Raw genomic sequence first — 573 nt, forward strand, 5'->3', positions numbered from 1 at the left:
GACCTCCACCGCAGCACGGGCATCGGTGTCTACCGCTGCAGCGCAAAGGCCAAGCTGTGGTATGAGTGTGCCACTTACACCATGCCTGACCCACCTGGCTTCCAGTGCGCCGTGGTGGGCAGCCTGGTGCACTGCATCGGCCGACACTTCCACATACGTTTCTTGGCCAACCACATCTCACCACGCTTCGGGACCAAGGAGCTGCAGCCCTTTCCGTCGCCCCGCGGCAGCCTCCTCCCAGCCGTCCTGGTGCTGCCTGAGAGCGGGATGGCGCAAACGCCAGTTTGAGGGATCCCACGCCAGGATCTCAAGCAACAGTGGTGGTGGCTCAGACGTGACGTGTTGGTGAAAGCTGGTAGAAGAAGCCACCAGCCCGCATTGGACCACGTAGCACGGGACCAGCGTGACCAGGGTGAGGTTACCCACACCTATCATCAAGTAGACATCCTCCCAGTCCCCTCAAGGAAGGAAGGAGACAAACTCCCCTGGCACATTGCCCACAAACCCAGTCTTGAAGACACGAGGAAGAGCAAAGCGGGAGCTGGGTGGACTTGTTTGCTTAGAGGTATTTAA

At 59.5% G+C, this 573-nt stretch overlaps 1 protein-coding gene across 1 annotated transcript in view; it reads left to right on the plus strand.

Annotated features, from left to right (window-relative positions):
* The window catches only part of LOC104277146, a 2,398-nt gene extending 2,110 nt beyond the window's left edge, over positions 1 to 288 (plus strand). Inside the window, 1 exon segment of the mRNA XM_009873706.1 lies at positions 1 to 288. This exon segment is cut by the window's left edge and continues 30 nt beyond it. Within this exon segment, the coding sequence (XP_009872008.1) occupies positions 1 to 288 (288 nt within the window).
* Positions 289 to 573: the final 285 nt, after the last annotated feature.

The sequence above is a fragment of the Apaloderma vittatum genome, unplaced genomic scaffold (assembly GCF_000703405.1).
Source record: "Apaloderma vittatum isolate BGI_N311 unplaced genomic scaffold, ASM70340v1 scaffold847, whole genome shotgun sequence".
Taxonomy (NCBI): domain Eukaryota; kingdom Metazoa; phylum Chordata; class Aves; order Trogoniformes; family Trogonidae; genus Apaloderma; species Apaloderma vittatum.